Here is a 20,613-nt window from a genome sequence, read left to right as displayed (position 1 = left end):
AAAGAAGGCAGTTAGCCGGTTAAGTTGGGTGTGATGTAGAAGTCCTGTCATCTTAGCACTTTGGAGATGGGGGCAAGGATGTCAGGAATTAAAGGCCAGCCTTGGCTTCATGAAACCCTGTCTCAAAAGAAAAAAGGGGGTGCAGATATGACCCATCAATTAAGAATGTTCACTGACCTTCTAGAGGAGAAGAGTTTGGTTCCTTTAATTCCGGCTTCAGAGAATCTGGCTTCTCAGGCACCTGGACTCTCATGCTTATTCCTACACAGACACAAACATAAGTTAAGATAAAATAAATCTTTTTTTAAAAAGGAAACAGAAGAGAAAAATCCTCTTGATGGATCTAAGTGTGTGGGGGGGAATCTAAATGTGGATCTAAACGTGAAAGAGGGACACATTCAGCCTGGTGTATCTGCACAGTTCCCAGTTTTTGTCAGATGTGGTAGCAGGGTTAGCTGATTAAAACCCTTATTTAAGCTGGGTGGTGGTAGTCCACGCCTTTAACCCCAGCACTGGAAAGGCAGAGGCAGGCGGATCTCCGAGTTTGAGACTGTCCTGATCTACAGAGCGAGTTCCAGGACAGCCAGGTCTACACAGAGAAACTCCGTCTTGAAAAACCAAAAAATAAAATAAAATAAAACCCCTATTTAAAATATATTCTGGGGCCTAGCATGATGGTTTAGTGATTAAGAGCACTTACTGTTCTTCCAGAGGCCCTAGGTTTGATTGTCAGGACCACAGAGTGGGCCACATCTGTGTCCAGCTCTGGGAGAATCTAACACCCTCTTCTGGCCTCTGTAGGCACCAGGGACATAGATAGTGCAGAAACATAAATGCAGACAAAAAAACTCATACATATAAAATAATTTTTTATTTAAAATTTCCTCATTTTACATATCAACCACAGTCATGAAATAAAAATTTTAAAAATTTAAATATTCTACAAAAAATAAAGTCTGAAGTCTTAAAAGAACACATGCATAATTGGTTATAGCCTTTGGCGGGAACAGACTTCCTAAGCATAACAACAAAAGCAGAAATCATTCAAATTTTACTGAGGTGTACTTTCAACATATCAATAAAAAACAAAGTAAAAGCCAATCAGCATCCTTGAGAAAAATATTTGCAGTACAAGAGATCAATACTATAAAAAGCCTTTGCAAATCAATAAAGAAATATGAATGTTCAATGTATAAATGAGCAAAATTGGTCTGGGCATGACAGGTGGTACCTGTAATCTCAGTGCTTCTCACCCTGAAGCGAGAGGGCTATGGCTAGTGTGAGAGCAGCCTGGACTATATGGTGAGACCCTGGATCCAATGGGCAGTGGCGGTGCACGCCTTTAATCCCAGCACTTGGGCAGAGGCAGGCGGATCTCTGAGAGTTCAAGGCCAGCCTGGTCTACAGAGCAAGTCCCAGGACAGCCAGGGCTACACAGAGAAACCCTGTCTCAGAAACAAACAAACAAACCTAGATCGTCAAGACGGTCAGTAAGCAACAGCATGCACTGCTAGCCCTGCAGTCCGAATTTAGTCCTCATAACCCACATGGAAGGTAAGAACCATCTCCTACGAGTTGTTCCTCTGACCTCCATGTACATTATGACAGAGATGCACCCCTTCCAGCATATACACACACAATAGATAAGTAAATATAGTTTAATCCCCCCATAGCACAGTATATAGTCAAATCACTGAAGGCACGCAGATGGTTGAAAAATAGCAGGGAAGTGTCCAAACCCTGCAATCCAAGAAACTCAGGTGAAGAAACCAGGTCAGTTTTCACTTTCAAATTTGCAAGAGCACACAGGCCAGACAGGACCTGAATTTGGCTGTGGCGGGTAAGGCAGGCAGTGGGGGGCCATGAAAGGAATTGTGAAGAGAAATCATCTGCTGTAAGACAGGTCTGTAGCGGGCCAGCTCAGCCTGGGCTAGAGTGAGAGACCATCAAGGGAAAGGAAAGGGAGGGCCCATGTCCTTTCAGAGGATGAGAGAACGCTGTGAGACTAGGCTAGCCCGGCAGCACAGCTGTGAGCAGGCCTTGGCCTGGAAGAGCACGTAGCGTGGAAGAATGCTGGGGTAGAAAGCATCCTCCAAGATGTCCAGCGTTGTGGCTGGGAGGAGCGGGGCAACATTAAAGGAAACCAGGCTGCTGGGAGCGATAGTTCAGAGTCTGCTATTGACACTAGAGCAGTGGTTCTCAGCCTTCCTAATGCTGGACCCTTTAATAGATCGTTCCTCCTGTTGTCGTTAACCCCCACACACACCATAAAATTATTTCATTGCTACTTCATAACTGTAATTTTGCTACTGTTACAAATTGTAATGTAAATATTTGTGTTTTCTGATGGTTTTAGGCAACCCCCGTGAAAGGGTCATTTTCTCTCCAAGGGGTCTCGACCCACAGGCTGGGAACTACTGATTTTGTGTCATTGCTAGAGATTGGCAACAGGTTCAAATGAGTCAGTTGAAAAACAAGATGGAAAAACACAAGCTGGAGAGATGGTTGGGTGGGTGAAAGCCCTTTACAGGTAAGCCTGAGAATCTGAGTCAAAGCAGGATGCCATTGTACTCATTGGTGATCCCAGCCTTCTTACCACAAAGTGGGAGGTGGAGACGGACGGACTGTCCAGGAGACCAGCTAGCTTAACGTACAGAGCCACAAAAAAACAAGAAGTAAACCTGCCTTAAAATAAGGTAGAAGGTGGGGAGTTGGCTCATGGTTAAAGTGCTTCTGCACAAATGTCAGGACTGACGTTTGGATTCCCCACATAAACGCTGGGTAGCCATGATTTTCTGCCTGTAATTCCAGCCTGAGAAGGCAGGGGTAGGGGGTTTCCCAGAGCAGGCTGGCCAGCAAGACTAGGCATGTCCGTGAGTTCTGGGTTGGTCTGAGAGCCCCTGCCTCAATGAATATGGTAGGAGATGGATGAAGGATGATCTCATCATTAGCTTGGGACCTCCATGTGCATGCAAAATAGAAAAGAAACTGGAAAGGCAAGGACCAACTCCTGAAAGTTGTCCTCTACCCTCCGCACACATAGGCACCTACAGTTACACACATGGTCTGGCACCCAAGAGCCTACAGTAACAGACATCATGCTGTCAGCAAGATCTGTGTACTGAGCAAAAGCTTTGGGCACATGCGGATGTCACTGTTCAAGTGACATCACAAGTCCTTCTGCCCCATAGAAAAGACTCTAAGGCCACCATAAGCCCCAGGTTCCTGTCCTGCCAACGGCACACAGGTCCTGGGGTGCCTGTGTTAACCAGAAGTGAGAAACGTGCTATTTCTATCCAGATAGCCAGGCCTCTTAGAAGAGAGTAAAACCACATGTGCTTCCCTGGAGCCAGAGGCTGAGGTCAGCTCTACCAACCCAGAGTTGGAGGGAAACAGTTCTCTAAGAGAAAATTGGGAGTCTAACCAAGAACTAGAGCAGGGGAGCAGAACAGTATAGCGGTTTATTAAACACACACGGCTTTCTGCTTAACTACTGAATAATTTAGACGGTTTTCCCTGTTCGTCCCAACGCAGCCATCCATCATAGACTTATGTGGTAGCTGTTCTGTCTCCAGAAGAAGCAAGCCCACATTCTCATCCCGAAACACATCCAGCCGCACACAGTACTGTGCTGTGTCTGATGAAGCAGTAATCTAGTCTTCAGAGTCTTGCATCCAGAATAGGATGGGGAAGAAAACCGGATAGCTGAAAGAACAAAGTAACTACCCAGCTGGAGAGGGGAAGGGAGGGGAAACACCTATCCACAGCCCACACCCCTGATAGTAGCAAGGATTCTCTGACCTCCCCAGCCAGTCTGGATCCTTAGTGCTCTGAGGCGATTTGTGAGCAGAGAACTGAAGCCTGTTTGGGCACGGAGAGGGCACAGTCTTAGGGGTCCGTCATGTGTTTTCCAGGCTTCTCTAGCAATACGCTGGCCTTGATCCTCAGGAGGGCTCTCCATCAACTCGCCTTCTTTATCCCCAGTACCCAAGGCCAGAGACCTCACTGGAAGTTGTAATTCTAGAATGGATTCCCTGATGGTGGTGGGGAGGGGGAATCAGAGTTGTCTCTTAGCAACAGGCTCCACTGTTCCTCCCATCACAGGAGCCCAGGCTTGCAAGGAGAGGTCTAGCCAGGGCCTCTGCCAATGGGCAGTGCAGGCCCCTAGCTCCTTGGCCTCTTCTTACTCAAGCTGCGTCCCCTCAACACACTCCAAAGACGGCTTATAATGGATGTTTCCATGGAGAAGACACAGGAGGCCTGAGGAGTCAAGATCAGGCAGGCCCCAGACTGCCCTCCCTCTGAGTTTCCCACCTCCCTCTTTGCTTGAATTCACTGTAGTTTAAAGCAGAGAACTGGCTCTTCATTATCTCTCAGCCATATTAGATTACTGGCTTCAGGCAGAAGGCCCTCTCCAGACAAGCTATTTTCTCCTTCTGCTGTGAGCTCTGCAGAAGCACAGTGGGTCTTGTTTGACTTTACTGAAAAGGCCCCAGGAAAGACCACAGCACCTAACAATGTCCTAACAGTTGTCTGCTAACGTAGCAGTCTTTGTAGGATCATGGCCTTACCTCCAGGGGCTGTGGATAACCGTTTAATCAGTGGATTTGCTGTTTCTTTGTATTTTGAGGCAAGGTGTTACTATGAATGTAGTCTTGGCTGGCCTGGAGCTCACTAGGTAGACCAGTTGGCCTCCAAGTCAGCCGAGGTCTGTCTGCCTCTGCTCCTGAGTGCTGGGATTGAAGGTGTGTGTCCACCAACTATTGACTGGGGAGCAAGGGAAGTGGTACTGTTTTACACTCCCCTAGCTTAATTTCTTTGCTTGTTGCTATGACGAACTACTCCTAACAAAAACAACTGATGGCGGAGGGAGAACTGAAGTTCAAGGTGCTGTCCGTCGTGGTGGGGGAGCCAGGGAAGCAGGAGCCTGAAGCAGCTATGCACTGCAGGATCAGGAAACAGAGGGCATTGAGGGCCAGCTGATGCTCAGTTCCTTTTCCGGGTATTCACACGATCCCACAGAGGACGGTGCCAGCCACAGTGGGCAGTTCTTCTCACCTCAACAGCTGAAATCAAAACTTCCCAGAGGCCCATTTCCAAGATGATTCTAGATTCTGTGAAGGAGACAGTACCAACCACCACAGGGCCAGGGAGATGACTCAGTGGGGAAGGTGCTTAGCAGGTAAAGAACCTAAGCAGCCTGACAACCTAAGTTTGATTCTGGATCCCAGATGATGGACGGAAAGAACTGACTCCCACAGGTTAACTTCTGGCCTCCAGATGTGTGCCACGGCACAATCACCCACCATACACAAAATAGATGGATTAAACATAAAGGGGAAAAAGCCACTAACTACCACAGGGTCTATAGCCTGAAAAAGGAAATAATTTTTTTAATATTTATTTATTTATTATGTATGCAATTTTCTGTCTGTGTGTATGCCTGCAGGCCAGAAGAAGGCACCAGACCTTATTACAGATTGTTGTGAGCCACCATGTGGTTGCTGGGAATTGAACTCAGGAACTTTGGAAGAGCAGGCAATGCTCTTAATCACTGAGCCATCTCTCCAGCCCAAAGGAAATCATCTTTATCTCTTAATTTTCCAGAGTTTTCCCTCCCACCCCCGGGTGCAAAGAACACAGACCCAGTAAAAGTGTAAAAAAGGAGTTGATCATATGCCCCAGTCCACATAGAGAGACTGACAAAGTGGGAAAGGAAGGCAGATGCCCCAAGATCAAAGCAGCATGCTGATAGGAGGAGGTGCTGGGTGACCATGACAAGAGATGGTTCTGTATATCCATGAGGAAATGGCAGAAGGCAAGCAGAACTCTCTGGAGCTCATTAGGAAGGAGGGGTAGAGCTGAGAGCAGCCTCAAAGTGTGAGTCTATGGGAACAGAGGGAGGCCATAAAAAGGCTGGAATCAATTAAGAACAGAAAGGCACAGAACCCTGAGGAAAATCCACCCTGGACAGTATCGTGGCAGCCTATGAAGATGGAACAGTTAAGCATCAGATGGCTGAGAAAGTGGGTGAAGTTCTTGATGACAACTGCATTGTCCCCAGAAAGTGCACCATGCCTGAATTCAGAGTCAGTTAAAATAGGGAAGGCGGTGAGGTATGTGAAGTCCCAGCAGGGGAAGGGTGAGAAGCCACAGGTGGGAGGATAGGACAAGAATTGAGAAGGATCCTGAGTGTAAGAGGAAAGATATAGGGCCCTTGGAAGGAAGAGCAGAACACTCACTGGAGAAGGCAGTGCCTGGAATGGCGGGCATGGGAACAGTGCCATCTACAGCATCGTAGGTAGGTGAGCATCCTCGTCCCTACAACTGAGTTCTAGTGGATCTGCCTGCATGATGGATGTGGTCTTCAGAAGACGAAGATGAAACATCTGTTTGAGAATCTTCTAGGATGTCACATACATGAACTGGGGTACGTGGGATACCCCAGGGTTCATATACATGTCTTGATGATTGTATCCACACAGGCATATACAAACACAACCCCTACAGAACACTCTCTACAGCACACAAGGTTCCTTCCTGCCCCTTCCCAATTCACTAGAGACATAAGCCTTTATTCTGACTTGCATTGCTATCAGTTTTGACTGTTCTTGCCTTCCAACTCTGAAATCTTGCAGTATGTTCTTTTTGGCTTCCTTCCCATAATACTAAACATATTCATCTGTTGTTATGGATACTGCTTCCTTTCTTACTACAGAGCAGCAGTCCATTATGAATATACACTCAATCCATTCTACTTATTTTCTTGTTTGGGATCTTCTTAATTCTGCGGCAATCCTCATTTGGCAATTCACTTGCCTTGGCCTGCTGAGTGTGGGGATGACAGATATTATGCTACCAAACCTGACTCCTAGTCTGCTGTTGAAGAATGCTTGGGGCACTTTTTTGTAGGTTGGGAATCATTGTAATTAAAATTATTTCTTGAAAGCCAGGTGGTGGTGGCTCATGCCTCTAATCCCAGCACTTGGGAGGCAGAGACAGGCGGATCTCTGTGAGTTCAAGACCAGCCTGGTCTACAAGAGCTAGTTCCAGAACAGGCTCCAAAGCCCTAGAAAAACCCTGTGTGGGGAAATTTTCTTTAATTAATTAATTTATTTATTTTTGAGACACAGTTTCACTGTGTCTGACTGCCTCCCGAGTGCTGGGATTAAAGACCTGTGTCACCACTGCCTGGCTCTTTTAATAATTTTTTAAAAAGTAATTCCTTCAAGCCAGGCACAGTGGTTCATGCCTGTAATCCCAGCACTCGAGAGACTAAGAAAAGCGAATTCCTGAAAGTCTGAAGCCAGCCTGAATTAAGTTGTGAGTTCCAGGCTGGGAAGTCTAGGGACTGAAACTCTTTCTTAATCAATCAACAAACAACTTTGTAACAACAATAGCAATTCATTTTTGTTTCAATGAGGCAGAGTCTTAAGTAGATCAGGTTAGCCTGCACCTCTCTATGTAGATGAGGATAACCCTTAAGGTCTCCTTGACTTCACCTCCCAAGTGTTGGGATTAGAAGAAACTTCTCTATTGACAAGCATTTTTTAAATCAAACATTCTTTAAAATTTTTAAAAAATGGTTTATTTGTGTGTATGAGTGTTTTGCCTGCTTATGCATTATGTACTTGCCTGCTGCCAGGGAAACCAGAAGAAGGCAACAGATCCCCTGGAACTGGAATTACAATGGCTAGGAACAATTAATTATGTTCTGGGAACCAAACCCAGGTACTCTACAAAAGCAACAAGTGCTCTCAACTGCGAAGCCATCTCTCCAGCCTTCCAAAACAGTCTTAATTAAAAAAAAATAAAAAATATAGGCCTAGTAATCTCAGCACTTGGAAGGCAAGAGCTCAGCCATGGCTACACCTGGAGTACCATAGTCCTCCCACTTCGGGGAGGTCACACTCTCATGCCTAGGTCCCAGAGCCCTTCATCCTAGCTATATGCATGGAACCAGGGTACAGGATTGCTGAATCTGGGAGTGGCGGGTGGGAGCTCGGCTAGCATGCTGCTGAGCCTCACTTTTTCTCTTCTAGCTTCCCCAGGCCCTGGCTGTTGGTGACTAGAGCCGTCCTGATCCCGCAGGCCGGGCCGGGCCCATCCGCGGCCCCCCATGAGCGCGCCCGGCTGACCGGTGAGGCGGCCGCGGTGGAGCCGGCGCGCCCCGAGGGCGGCGGGGCCATGGCCTCGCTGGACCTACCGTACAGATGCCCGCGATGCGGGGAGCATAAGCGTTTCCGGAGCCTGTCGTCGCTGCGCGCGCACCTGGAATACAGCCACACCTACGAGACGCTCTACATTCTCTCCAAGACGAACAGTATCTGCGACGGTGCGGCCGCTGCAGCAGCAGCTGCTGCAGCAGCCTCCGGTTTCCCGCTGGCACCAGAGCCCGCTGCCCTACTGGCGGTGCCCGGAGCCCGGCGCGAGGTCTTCGAGAGCACGTCCTTCCAGGGTAAGGAGCAGGCGGCAGGATCGGCGCCCGCGGGGCCGCACCTGCTGCACCATCACCACCACCACGCGCCGCTGGCTCACTTCCCCAGCGACCTGGTGCCCGCCAGCCTTCCCTGCGAGGAGCTGGCCGAGCCGGGGCTAGTGCCTGCCGCGCGCTATGCACTACGCGAGATCGAAATCCCACTCGGTGAGCTGTTCGCGCGGAAGTCTGTGGCATCCTCAGCCTGTTCGACACCGCCACCCGGGCCCGGCCCTGGTCCTTGTTCCGGGCCCGCCTCCGCATCGCCTGCGTCGCCATCGCCTGCAGATGTAGCCTACGAGGAGGGCTTGGCACGCCTCAAGATCCGCGCGCTGGAGAAGCTGGAGGTGGACCGGAGACTGGAGCGGCTGAGCGAGGAGGTGGAGCAGAAGATCGCGGGCCAGGTAGGCCGGCTACAGGCCGAGCTGGAGCGCAAGGCCGCAGAGTTGGAGACAGCGCGACAGGAGAGTGCTCGGCTGGGACGCGAAAAGGAGGAGCTGGAGGAGCGCGCGTCTGAGCTCTCGCGTCAGGTGGACGTGAGCGTGGAGCTGCTTGCCTCGCTTAAGCAGGACCTGGTGCACAAGGAACAGGAGCTGAGCCGCAAGCAGCAGTGAGTAGACTCTGGGTGTCCCGTGGGAAGGTGGATGTTACTTATTCCCGCACGTGTCTGGGGTGTCTCCATGGAGTCAAGCTTTGGAACATAAGTTCTGAGTCTGTAATGGTGGGTTCTGTGCCAGTGGGTTCGAGTGTGTTGTGGTGATGATTTGGGATCCCAGAGTACGTGTGTTTCTTTACCTCCGATAGCCAGCCCAGGCAGCGCTTGCATTTTGGTACCGGAACTTCCCTTTAGCCTACTCAAAGAAATGGCCTAGCTCTCCATGTCATCTTGTACTTCGTAAAAGCATGCAGACACAGTTGCATTGCTCCCTGGTATCGTAAACGTGCTTCCTTCCATCTCCTTGCTCTTTGCTTTTTTTTGGGGGGGGGGGGTGTTCGAGACAAGGTTTCTCTGTAGCTTTGGAGTCTGTCCTAGAACTAGCTCTTGTAGACCAGGCTGGCCTCGAACTCACAGAAATCCGCCTGCCTCTGCCTCCCAAGTGCTGGGATTAAAGGTGAGCACCACTACTGCCCGGCTGCTCTTGGCTTCTTGAAGGCCTTTCTTGTATTTCTGGTTCTCCCATGAACCTTCCCTCTGGGGTCAGTTATCACCTCCAGGACTATGAAACTTCGTGTTCATTGCAGTCCTGGATCCAGCTACACCGTATGTGGTGTAGACTCTGGCTGTGTAGCCTTTGAACTCATGATCCTCCTGCCTCAGCCTCATGCATACTGGTATTATTGGCATCCGCCACATTTAGCTTTCCTCTACTCCGCCGTCTTTGCTGGCCAACTCTGTTTATATTACAAACTCCATAGAGTCAGATGTGGTGTTTGTCCTCGTTGCCATGTAAGTTCTATGCAGGCAGGGATTTCCTTTTTTTGTTCAGTAGTCTTTCCCCAGTATCTTGAACAGTGCCCGGCACCTTGATTAACTGTTGAACGAATGCATGAATGTGGGTAACTGTGTGGGTGCTGTGTGTTTATGAACCCCTCAGATGCTGGGGCAAACTATAGGAGTGTGTTATGTTTCTTTCTGTGTTGATGTGACTCCATGCATTTTAATACTTCTGAGAGTACGTGTGTGTGTTTGATTGGGTCGGTAGGCTTGAGTCTCCATACTTCTTAATGTATTTCAGAGTGTGAGTGTACCGTGAGAGGGGACATGATTGCATACATAGGAACATGTCCGAGTAAGGACATGTGTTCACAGCTATGAGTTTGTGCCTGGATTTGTAACTGTGTGAGGAGGTTGTGTATTGAGACCACAGGGAACTGAGGATGTCTGCTTTTGTCTATGGTACTCTTCACGTGCCTGGAGGTGACTGTGTACAGGATGAGCCTGCCTGTGACTATGTCTTCGGAGACCTGGTGTATTTAGTTACTTTCCTTGTTGCTGTGACAGAATACCTGATGTAGATTAAAGGGCTGCCAGTTTGTTCCCTGGATCCCATAAGGAAGGAGGGAACCGACTCCTCACATCGTCCTCAGCCCCTGCACGTCTGTTGGAGCACAGCTTTGGTTAAATTTTTGTTTTAGACTTACAGTATTTTTTATGTGTATGAGTATTGTGCTTGAATGTGTGGCCTCTAGTGCCTACAGAGGTCCGAATAGAGTGTCAGATCCCCTGAAAATGGAGTGGCTGTGAGCCAGTGTATGGGTGCTGGGAACCAAACTCAGGTCTTGTGCAAGACTTAACAAGTGGCTGAGTGATCTCTCTTTCCACATGTATAAAATTACATTTTAAAAAAAGGCAAGGGCTTGAGAGATGGCTCAGAGGTTAAGAGCATTACCTGCTCTTCCAAAGGTCCTTAGTTCAATTTCCAGCAACCATATGGTGGCTCACAACCATCTGTAATGAGGTCTGGTGCCCTCTTCTGGCCAGCAGGCATACACACAAACAGAATATTGTATACATAATAAATAAATAAATATTTTTTTAAAAAAAGGCAACTTGAAGGAAAGCAGGGCTTACTTCAGCTCACCATTTGGGGAGACAATCATGGCAGGAAGGGTGTGGTCTCACAAGTGTGGGGCAGTTGGACAAGGATTGTTTGTAGCCGGGAAATAGAGCCATGGAAGCTGCTGCCCAGCTTGCTTTCTACTTTGTATTCAGTCTGGGACCAGGCCCATGGAATGGTGCCACCCAAATATAGGGTGGATCTTCGCACCTCAGTTAACCCAGTCTAGAAATGTCAGTTAACTCAGTCTAGAAACGTCCTCACAGATGTGCCCAGAGGTTTGTCTCCTGGGTGATTCCAGATCCTGTCAAGTTGATGTCAGTATTAACAGGGGTATCCAGTTGTGTGTGTTCTGAGCGTGTGGAGACTTGTGTGTCTGGTTGTTTGTGTTGTGTGTGTGTGTGCCATTGTGTGGACCTGCGTGCTGGGCATTGTCCACGGGACCATGAGAGCAGACAGACACCCTAGGCCACTGCCTGACTTTCCTCTGATGAGAAGTTTGAGGGCAGTCAATACAGGGGCCTGCTGGGTAAGAGACTGCTCCCGGCCCAGGGAGGTGGTGCAGATTGACCAGTTCCTGAAGGAGACAGCAGCTCGGGAGGCCAGTGCCAAGCTGCGGCTGCAGCAGTTCATCGAGGAGCTCCTGGAGCGCGCAGACAGGGCCGAGCGCCAGCTGCAGGTCATCAGCAGCAGCTGTGGCAGCACACCCAGTGCCAGCCTGGGCCGAGGAGGCGGGGGCAGCGCCTCAGGGCCTGGGGCCAGAGGCCCAGGCAGAACGGTGAGTGTGCACATGCCCTGCCTCTCACCTGCTCGTGTGGTCCCCACAGTCTTCCCCCACACCACCCCAACTTGCCTCCTTTGCCTGTCCCCCCAGGAGCAACCCCAGGCCTGCAGTGGGAGGGCGGTCCACCCTGACAGGGCGGGAGTGCCGACTCTGAGGCCGCGACAAGGCTGCTTCCGTAGCCTCAGCCTTCAGAAGTCCCTCTCTGTACTTCTCTGTAAATGAGAACCTAGGAGCCACAAGCTGGGCCCTGGGAGGCTGGGTGGGTGCATTGGGAGGGATTTGGGAGCCTGCCTGTCTGGACTGTCCGTCTGTCCATTCGTCCATCTTTCCCAACTTTATTCTTCTCTCTCCTCTCCTTCTTTTCTTCTCTCCATCTTCTTCTCTCTCCTACTATCGCCTTCTTCTCTGGCCTCCTCTGCCCATCCTTCCTCTCCCTTCCACTCTGGGGGCTACAGCGAGAACACCATGCAGGCCCAGCTGTGCCAAGCACATACGCCGTATCTCGGCATGGCTCCTCTCCCAGCACAGGGTAAGCCTCGGGCTTGGCCCACCCCACACAGCCTCCCCTCGCCCTGGATGGTCTGCTGGCCCATCAGGTCACCTCCTTCTGTGTCCACCCCCCTGGTGTCACCAGTCTGACTTTCCATGCTCAGGGGACTTTTGGAAAGCAAATCAGTGGGCTCCCCCTGGCTGGCGGTGAGGAAAACGTTGGGAGTTGGAGCAGTCTTGTATCCCTCACCCTTCACTGTGCACTCCCCCACCCACCCCAGGGCCTCCAGCCGTGTGCCAGCTGCATCCCAGAGCTCAGGCTGCTATGACAGTGACAGTCTGGAGCTGCCCCGGCCAGAGGAAGGGCCCTCGGAGGACAGTGGCCCTGGGGGCTTGGGTTCACGGGCCCAGGCTACCAACGGTGGTTCAGAGCGGTCCCAGCCCCCTCGTAGTTCAGGCCTGCGACGACAGGCCATCCAGAACTGGCAGCGCCGACCGCGCCGTCACAGCACCGAGGGGGAGGAGGGTGACGTCTCAGACGTGGGCTCCCGAACCACTGAGTCAGAGGCTGAGGGCCCCTCTGATGTTCCACGCCCTGGACCGTCTCTGGCTGGGCCCTTGAACAGCTGCCGGCTCTCAGGTAAGACCTGGGAAAGTGGGTAGAGAATCCAGTCTTCCAGGGTGCTGGGTTGTCTCAGGGGACACAGGGTGGAAATGGTGACCCTTGGCTTTATACCTCCCTTACTCTTGTCTGCCTATCAAGGACTCTTCAAGCTTGGAGCAGGCCTGCAATGACCCAGGGATGCTCATTCAAGGGGGTCTGTGTACACAGTGGGTTCCATCACAGGTAGAGGAGAAGAGCTGCTTATTTTAGGCTCTGAAGTGCCTGCCACAGAGCAAGGGTTTGGGGGAGTAGCCCTGTATTTGTGTGGAAGGCTTAGAGGGTTAGAGTCTGGGTGACCCTCCTAAGGAAAGTTTAGGGCTGGGGAGGTAGTTCAGTGCTTATCTAGAATCCATGAAGCCCTGGCTTTGATACCTAGCATCTCATACTGGACGTGGTGGTCCACATCTCCCATCCTAGTACTCGGACAGCAGGTGCAGGATAATCAGGAGTGCCAGGTCATCCTGGGCTACCTCGTGAGTTCAAGGCTAGGCTGAAATACACGAGACTGTGTCTGAAAAGGTTTTTGGTGTGTGGCAAAGCAACAGATAACCCTTTTCCAATGAGTAAAATTTGGGGTACTGTAGCAAAGGGGAAAGCAGACGCCCTGTTGTCCTCCCTGGGAGCTGGTCCCCAATGTGGCTCTCGCATTCACTCCTCCTGCCAGCTCCTGCCCCGCCCCAGCTCCCCACCCCCAGCTCTGTACTGGCCCTTCTACTCTCCCATCTCCTTTGGCCCTGGTGTTCTGCAGCCCGCCCTGAGGGAGGCAGCGGACGAGTCCGGCGAGTGGAGAGAGGTAGCCCCTCACGCTCCAATGAGGTCATCAGCCCAGAAATCCTCAAGATGCGTGCTGCCCTATTCTGTATCTTCACCTACCTGGATACCCGTACCCTGCTGCATGCTGCAGAGGTCTGCCGGGACTGGCGCTTCGTGGCTCGCCATCCCGCCGTCTGGACGAGGGTGCTGCTTGAGAATGCCCGAGTCTGTTCCAAGGTGCCTGCCCCTGCCCTCCTGGGAGCCCGGCTTTTACCAGCAGTAAAAGTCTAGTCCTTGTAACCCTCACTGCCCTGGTTGCCCCAAACACTCTCATGGTGCCTCCTACTCAGGGCTAACCCATCACCTGGCAGTCAGGTCTGTGTCTGTTCATATCGCTTGATCTTCCCCAGTTCCTGGCGATGTTGGCTCAGTGGTGCACCCAGGCCCACTCATTAACCTTACAGAACCTGAAGCCCCGACAGCGGGGAAAGAAGGAAAGCAAGGAAGAATATGCCCGCAGCACCCGGTGAGGCCTGCAGTGGTGAGGGGAGTGAGTGCTCCTGAGTTTTAAGTGGAGATGCTTCCCAGATGAGGAAGTGACCCCCAGCAGTTCCTTGACCTCTTTGCTCATCCTCAGGGGCTGTCTTGAAGCAGGGCTTGAGTCCCTGCTGAAGGCGGCCGGTGGGAATCTGCTGATCCTGCGCATCTCCCACTGTCCCAACATCCTCACCGACCGGTCACTCTGGCTGGCCAGCTGCTACTGCCGTGCCCTGCAGGCTGTCACCTACAGGTGGGTCTTCCCTTCCCGCAGCGCAGCTCACACCTTTTGGGCCTTGGTCCCTAGCTACCACATGGTCCTGCCTCTTGGTGGGAACAGAGACCGCTAAGATGAGTCACCAGTGCTTTGGCTTTTTCCCAGGAGTGCCACAGACCCTGTGGGCCATGAGGTGATCTGGGCCCTGGGTGCAGGCTGCAGAGAGATTGTCTCCCTCCAGGTGGCGCCACTTCATCCCTGGTAAGCCCAGGCAAGGGGGTGGTTTGGAAGGGGACAGCAGGGGACCTGGTCTGGGACCCAGGACTGAGCAAGTCAGCTGTTGGGGACAGATTACACACAGTTGGTCAATGTGCTGATCATAAGGAGCAGGGCCGTAATATGGGAGCTGGAGCCTCTCTCTGGCTTACTGCCGGTGCCACTCCAGTCTTTTTGTTAGATATTTGGGGTGGGAATTTGGTATCTGCATGGAGGTCAGGGGACAACTTAAAGGAGTCTTTCCTTCCACATGTGAGTCTCTGAGATCAAATTTCTGTCATCAGGCTTGGTGGTAAACACCTTTAACCTCTGAGCCATCCTAGCAGCCCAGCATTGCCACTTAGACCTTAGTCTTGCAGCTTAGATTATGAGAGCCATTACTGGCTCAACGATGTTCTATCCATGGAGACTGGGTATGTGTGTAGTCAACACTAGCCTGACGTAGGATAAGCAGGTCAGGGAAGTCAGTAAATATGACATAGAGAGAGCTGGGTGTGGTGTCACACACCTGCCATCTGAGCTGCTCCAGAGCTCAGTCTGAGAATCTGAGACCTGTGTGAGCAATGTAGCAGGATCCCATCTCAAAGCAGGAACAAATCGGTTGGTGGTGGTGACCCCAGGGTATGGATGAATCATCCCTTGTTCTACTCGGGACGTCCTCAGATTCCCAGGCGTCTCTGCCCTGCCCCTTACCCTCCCAGTGATCTCCCTATATGCCAGCTCCTCCCAGGCTCTCTAGTGGGCTTCCTCTTATACCCTGGTGGAGTCTGTCATTGTGGTCCCCTACTAGGCCCCCACTGCCCCTCACTTTGACCGTAATATCCATTTCTACTTCAGGCTCCTCTACTAAACTTAGTTACCAGAGCAGAATCTACAAATGCCTATTTCTATGTCCTTGCTACCACGAGCATATCAGATGACATATACTATTGCCTGAATGGGTGTCGAAGGATGAAGTTTGGTGTGAGTAGGGCCGGCAAGCCAGCAATGATGGAAAGGCAGGCTGGGAAACATCATGAAGGCCTTACTAAAAGATGCAGATTGGTGCATCTTATCTAGAAAGTACTAGTAAGCTATTGGGGAGATTGTCAGTTTTAAGAAGGGTGTCTTGAGCCAGATATGGTGATACACACTTAGTCATCCCAGCTCTTGGGAGGTAGAAGCAAGAGGATCAGGAGTTCAAGGTCATCCTCAGCTGCATCAGGAGTTCAAGGTCATCCTCAGCTGCATCAGGAATTCAAGGTCATCCTCAATGAGTTTGAAGTCACTAAACAAATGAATAAAAAAAATAAGGGTACCAGAAGTTAGGTGTGGTCTGTCACCTCAGCCCTTGGGAGGCTGAGGCAGGATTGCTACAAGTTCAAGGCTAGGTGGCAGGGGCAGATTAAAGTCAGAATACTAAATGTTGTATGTCATGGACTGTCTGTGCTTTGAGGGTGCGAGCTGTCTTCATTGTCACCCTGAGCTCTAGGGCCTGGCTCAGTTCTCTCGGCTATGAGAGACACTTGATTGCTGCCTGATGAGTATCTGGCCACCAGGAGCAGGGTGCATGGAAACCGGGGTGAGGCTCTGGTCTAGGGCTCTTTCTGGGTGACTCCAGAATCAGAAGCTGGCAGATGTGGTAAGAGGGGAGGGGGCAGAGTCAGATGAGCTGTTTTCTGACCTGAACAGCTGGACTGTTGCCAAGGTGCTTGCCTGAGCATGGATAGGGACCTCCAAGGATGATCACCTTTGGGACTGCAAAGCCTCGCTGACCACTCTTCACTGTCTGTCTCTGCTTCAGCCAACAGCCCACTCGGTTCAGCAACCGTTGCCTGCAGATGATTGGACGTTGTTGGCCCCACCTCCGGGCCCTGGGTGTAGGTGGTGCCGGCTGTGGGGTACAGGGCCTGGCATCACTTGGTGAGTCTTTCCTTGGGGTTGGAGTGGGTAGGTAAGAAGCCAGCAAGGGTGAAGTGCTGCCTATGAAATCCCACCAGAGTTAGGGGCTGCAGTCTGGGGGATGGTGAGGGACTGAGTACTGGGCAGGAGATGGACCAGAGAGTTTGTCACCAGGCTTCTCTTCTTCCTCTCCTAGCAAGAAACTGCATGCGGCTCCAGGTCCTAGAACTGGACCACGTGTCAGAGATTACCCAGGAGGTGGCGGCGGAGGTGTGCCGCGAAGGCCTGAAGGGACTGGAGATGCTGGTGCTCACAGCCACCCCTGTCACTCCTAAGGCCCTGCTGCATTTCAACAGTGAGCACTGGGAGTTTGGGGGTACAGAGCAGGGTGTGGCTACAGCCTATCCTTGGACATTCCTTGAACATTTTGTAACATTGAGTCAACTTTTCCTGGAGACAGACAGACAGTTGCTTGTTCCTCCCGGAGAGGGCACCTATGATGTACCAGATGGTGCCACCAGAGTCCAACTTGGTGAATGTGGAGTTTATGACTTATTTACAGAGCACCGGTGAGGTTTACTTACAGAGTGTAGTCATTCCAAAGTAACAGTAGCACTCAAAAGTCTTAGCACAGAAGACTGCTCCCTCATAGCTGCATGGGTGGAGCTCGCTCAGAGTCTAATGCCTCCAAGTGCAGCTGCGGCAAAATTGCTCACATCTGGCAGAGACGGGGAGGAGGGCACGGCTGATAGCCCAGGTCAGGGTCTGTCTGGTGACTCTCCAACAAGACGTCTTGAGGGTCCTCCGATGAGATGGTAAGGGCTGCTCCAGTGTGTTTCCTGTTGCTCCAGCCAACACGTGCTGGTGCTGAGGCAGAGCAAGCAGCGTTCTCCCTGGCTCATTCAGCATCCGAGGCAAGGATGGAACTCCAGGCCCAGCAGCATTTAATGCCAGCTGTTTAGTGGCACAGGATAGCTGTTGTTTCATGCTGGCCCACAGTGACACCGTGAGTTGTGTGTGTGGTGCCAGTAATTCCTGTGTGAGCCTCCCACCAGGGCAGAGGCAGAGAGCAGACAGGCAAAGAGCACCAAGGGTTTCTCTAGCGTGTTACTTTACTTTCTGAATTCCGCAATCTCATTTTTTGACCTTCTAGATGGTAAAGGACATAGTATGTTTAAGTCCTCAGGGACATTTCTTGGGGTAAGGACTTCACTCTGACTCCTCTGCTGTCCACATCATCCCATCTACGCAGTCATTCCTCTGCCTTCACTGTGAACACCGCTCAGGACCACTGGCCTCTGGGAGGTCTCCATGCAGACTGATGGTTTCTTGTTTTTTTTTCCCACCAGTACTGGAATTAAACCCAGTGCTTTAAATGCTGTACTTCAAAGATGTGTGCCCCCCCCCCCCAACTTATGAGAAAAGGTCTGTCTACAATGTCTTGACTGGATTGGAACTCACTATGTAGATCAGGCTGGCCTTGAACTCATAGATATCTGCCTACCTTGTATCCCACTGCTAGGATTGAAGGCAAGCACCACTATGCCTGGACTTTTTTTCATTTTTATTTTGAGACAGTTTCACTAAGCTGTCCAGGCTGGCCTTGAACTTAATGGTCCCCCGTCTTAGCTTCTTGAGTAGCTGGGCCACCATACCTGTTTCTTTGACCACATCACCATCTGAGCCCTCCTATTTACCTTCCTTCAGCCTCATATCCACCTAATTGGTCCACCAGAACTCACTACTCAGCCCCCCAGATCATGCTTTCTAGGTCCCTCCTAGCCCCTGACCTTGTGCCACCTCTCCCTGATATCATGGCCAATAATTGTTGAAGCCCTTGCTTCAGGGAGGCCTGATTGCCCCCCCAACCCAGTCTCAGTTGAGCAGCTCGTCATTTGCAAGTGCCCAGGTCACAGTATGAGCTGTCCACTCTGCCAGAGTTGCTAGAGCACTGAAGAGTGCAAGCACTCACACGTGTCCCAAATGTCCTCCCACCTTAAGATGTCATCAGCTGCAGCCAGCACAGGTCTGAGGCTCCTGCTCTTTTGGCTGGCTGGTGTATGTTTCTCAGGGGGCTCTGATTTCATTCATGAGAAGAGACTTGCAGTCCACTGCCCTTGCCAAGCACTATCCCCTATTTGCCTTCGCCCAGGCATCTGCCGGAACCTCAAATCCATTGTGGTGCAGATTGGGATTGCTGATTACTTCAAAGAGCCCAGCAGCCCCGAGGCCCAGAAGCTGTTTGAGGATATGGTAACAAAACTCCAGGTGAGAGGTGGGCTCTGAGGCCACAAAAGACCCCTTGGCTGGGGCTGGTAAGGGTGGCAGTGCTTCACCTGCCCAACACCAAGGAAGAGCTAACCTAGGGCTCTATTTATAGGCTCTACGAAGGAGGCCTGGCTTCTCAAAGATTCTGCACGTCAAGGTGGAAGGTGGCTGCTAACCCGGGTGAGGGGCTGCAAGGCCCCTGCCAGCCCCACACCAAGGCACTCTTTGGACCTCTGGAGGGGCCCTGGCTTGGACTGGACCTTGGGAGGTCTAGTGTTACACCAGGTTCCAGACAGCGGTTGAGTACCCCATCCAGTTCAAACAGCAAAGTGACAGGTGACCCAGCACCGCCTCCCCAGGGCAAGGGCTTGGACAGAAGCTGCCCTGAAACCCCCCCCTCCCCCCATGACATCCCCAGCTGGAGCAGCCTTCTGGCACAGCCAGCAGGGAGCTGGCATACCAGCACCTGGTTGTCACCACCACTCAGAGGATCTGCAGTATCCACCCAGCAGCTCCTCAGCTGCTCAGGCAGGGCTCCTTCCTGAGGCCAGCTCCTGGTCAGGAGCCTCTTGTCTGGCCACAGGCCAAGGCAGCTCAGACGTGGCTAGGAAGACAGTTGGTCGCTCCCTTCAGACAGCAGGCCCAGGTCCACATTCTCCAGTGATAACCCTGGCAAGCCTAGGAACCCAGGTAGGTTAGAGGAAAGTTGGGGTGGGGCCATAGGGATGAGTTTGAAAGGGTAAAAAAAAAATGTCTACAACTCCCCAGGATGAGGCCTACATCTCCCTGGCAGGTAAAGGACTGGCCAGGTGGAGGAGACTGCTGTAAGACAGAGTTCTCATTAACACACCCAGAACTAAGTTTAAAGCAGTCCCTATACCTACCACTCCCTGCTGAGGGACCACGGAGGGAGGGACGGAGGAAGGGAGGGGGCTTGGGCCCCCTGCTGGGCTGGGCTTAGGGGGGGAAAGGGGCCTGATTTATTTAACAACTTACTTCAGGCCAGGAGTGAGGCACTGGTGTCAAGGAAGAGAAAAGAATTTCCACAGTCCATCTTTCTGAGTATTTACAGCCCTAGGCCGAGACTACAGACTACTTGGGGCAGGGTGTCCCAGCCCTTGGACCATACCCAGAAGTCTTGGAGCATCCCCAACAGAGTTCCTCCTCTCATAATGGCTGAGGCTTGAGTCTTGGCAACCCTCATTTGGGCAAATCTTTCAAGTAACAGATGCCTGACCTCTTATCCAAATCTTAGGGTTTTCTTTGCTCCTATACAAGGTGGGATCCTCTGGTCAGCTTTCTACAGCTGTGCCACAAGCTGGCCCAAGCATGAACCCTGCCGTGGGTTGCCGCCTACCAAGTCCCTTCCATTGCTGTACACCCTCCTGCTCAGTGCTCCCAGATCTTACAGCCCTGCCCGTTTGTCGTCATCACTGAGCTGTGGCTTGTTCTATCGCTGTTCTTTGAAGACTGGAATGCCAAGGCTGTCATGCTGGATACTCCATGCCTAGTCCTGCATGAAACCTTGGCTGTGTGGTATCTACACCCTACCTCTCACAGCTGCCTCCCCAGCCCTGTCCCCGGGAGTCACAGGCAACAGCACAACTTTCCTCGCCTTCAGTGGCTCAGAAGGGAGGGGAAGGGGAGGTGCACTTGGGGCCTAGCTGCCTTCGTAAGTCAGCTGCATCCATGTAGTCCCTGCTCCCTGTG

General features: G+C 51.6%; 1 protein-coding gene across 1 annotated transcript; it reads left to right on the top strand.

The window, feature by feature from the left end:
• The first annotated feature begins 8,187 nt into the window (after positions 1–8,187).
• Positions 8,188–19,078, top strand: Fbxo41 (F-box protein 41). Its single transcript, XM_038320813.1, has 12 exons — positions 8,188–9,086; positions 11,587–11,812; positions 12,274–12,347; positions 12,589–12,947; positions 13,720–13,961; positions 14,135–14,250; positions 14,362–14,514; positions 14,644–14,739; positions 16,538–16,656; positions 16,832–16,990; positions 18,788–18,903; positions 19,016–19,078. The coding sequence occupies exons 1-12, from the start codon at positions 8,188–8,190 to the stop codon at positions 19,076–19,078; spliced, it is 2,622 nt and encodes an 873-aa protein (XP_038176741.1).
• Positions 19,079–20,613: the final 1,535 nt, after the last annotated feature.

The sequence above is a fragment of the Arvicola amphibius genome, chromosome 2, assembly GCF_903992535.2.
Source record: "Arvicola amphibius chromosome 2, mArvAmp1.2, whole genome shotgun sequence".
Lineage (NCBI taxonomy): Eukaryota > Metazoa > Chordata > Mammalia > Rodentia > Cricetidae > Arvicola > Arvicola amphibius.
The sequence above is the reverse complement of the archived record's forward strand: the minus strand, read 5'-3'. Positions and strand labels throughout refer to the sequence as shown.

Coding starts and splice junctions, on each gene's coding strand:
- Fbxo41 (XM_038320813.1), top strand. CDS start 8,188: ATGGCCTCGCTGGACCTACCGTACAGATGCCCGCGATGCGGGGAGCAT. Junction 13,962..14,134: donor ATGCCCGAGTCTGTTCCAAG/GTGCCTGCCCCT, acceptor GATCTTCCCCAG/TTCCTGGCGATGTTGGCTCA. Junction 14,251..14,361: donor GAATATGCCCGCAGCACCCG/GTGAGGCCTGCA, acceptor GCTCATCCTCAG/GGGCTGTCTTGAAGCAGGGC.